A 697-nucleotide genomic window follows, 5' to 3' on the forward strand; every position below is an offset into this window, starting at 1 on the left:
ACACACACACACACACACACACACACACACACAGGTGTCAGTGCTCCAGCTGAAGATCAGGACTCACTCTCCCGTCGCTCTGAGACTCACCTACGAAACAGCTGCCGCGCTTCTTCTCCAGCACCTGGCTGATGTTCTTGACACTGCAGACGGAGAACTTGTTGTTGTTCAGCTTGTCTCCGGATGTGGCTCGAGCGTACATGATGTAGTTCCCTCGCTCCTTCTTATCCTGGCTCTTGGACTCGCCCGGAGTGCACTCCGACCCGGAGTCATGCTGTGGACCATCATCACCACAATAATCATTATCACCACCATCATCACTAGGGGTGGGCAATATACGGTAGACACGATTAACCAGTAGAGATATTGGACTTATCGTCTCTATCGCGGTTAAATGCTCATGTGACATTAATGTGCTTATCGTTTGTATGCGTTTTTAAGCATTGCGGTTTAAAAACAAGTGATTTTAAGTCGTTGAAACGCAATCAGCAGCAAAAGAGAACTCCCAAAGCTCTTAAAGTGACAGTAGTCTAATATTCCTGCTCTGTCATTCGTGTTACTCAAACAACACAAGTGAAAATCTCACTCGCTGCTCTTGACTAAATCACTTTTGTAACTTTAAATAAAAAGAAATATATATTTAATTTACACAGTGAAGAATATGCAGCGTTTTTATACAATTACTTTTTTTTTTTTT

At 43.0% G+C, this 697-nt stretch overlaps 1 protein-coding gene across 1 annotated transcript in view; it reads right to left on the reverse strand.

The window, feature by feature from the left end:
- Positions 1 to 697, reverse strand: part of LOC107574154 (disintegrin and metalloproteinase domain-containing protein 10-like) — a gene marked incomplete at its 5' end in the record, with an annotated part of 24,571 nt that overhangs the window by 15,044 nt on the left and 8,830 nt on the right. The window contains one exon of the mRNA XM_016260621.1: positions 51 to 435. Within this exon, the coding sequence (XP_016116107.1) occupies positions 51 to 435 (385 nt within the window). The remainder of the gene's footprint in view (positions 1 to 50; positions 436 to 697) is intronic.

This window comes from Sinocyclocheilus grahami, unplaced genomic scaffold (genome assembly GCF_001515645.1).
Source record: "Sinocyclocheilus grahami isolate Dianchi unplaced genomic scaffold, SAMN03320097.WGS_v1.1 scaffold2131.1, whole genome shotgun sequence".
Taxonomy (NCBI): Eukaryota; Metazoa; Chordata; class Actinopteri; order Cypriniformes; family Cyprinidae; genus Sinocyclocheilus; species Sinocyclocheilus grahami.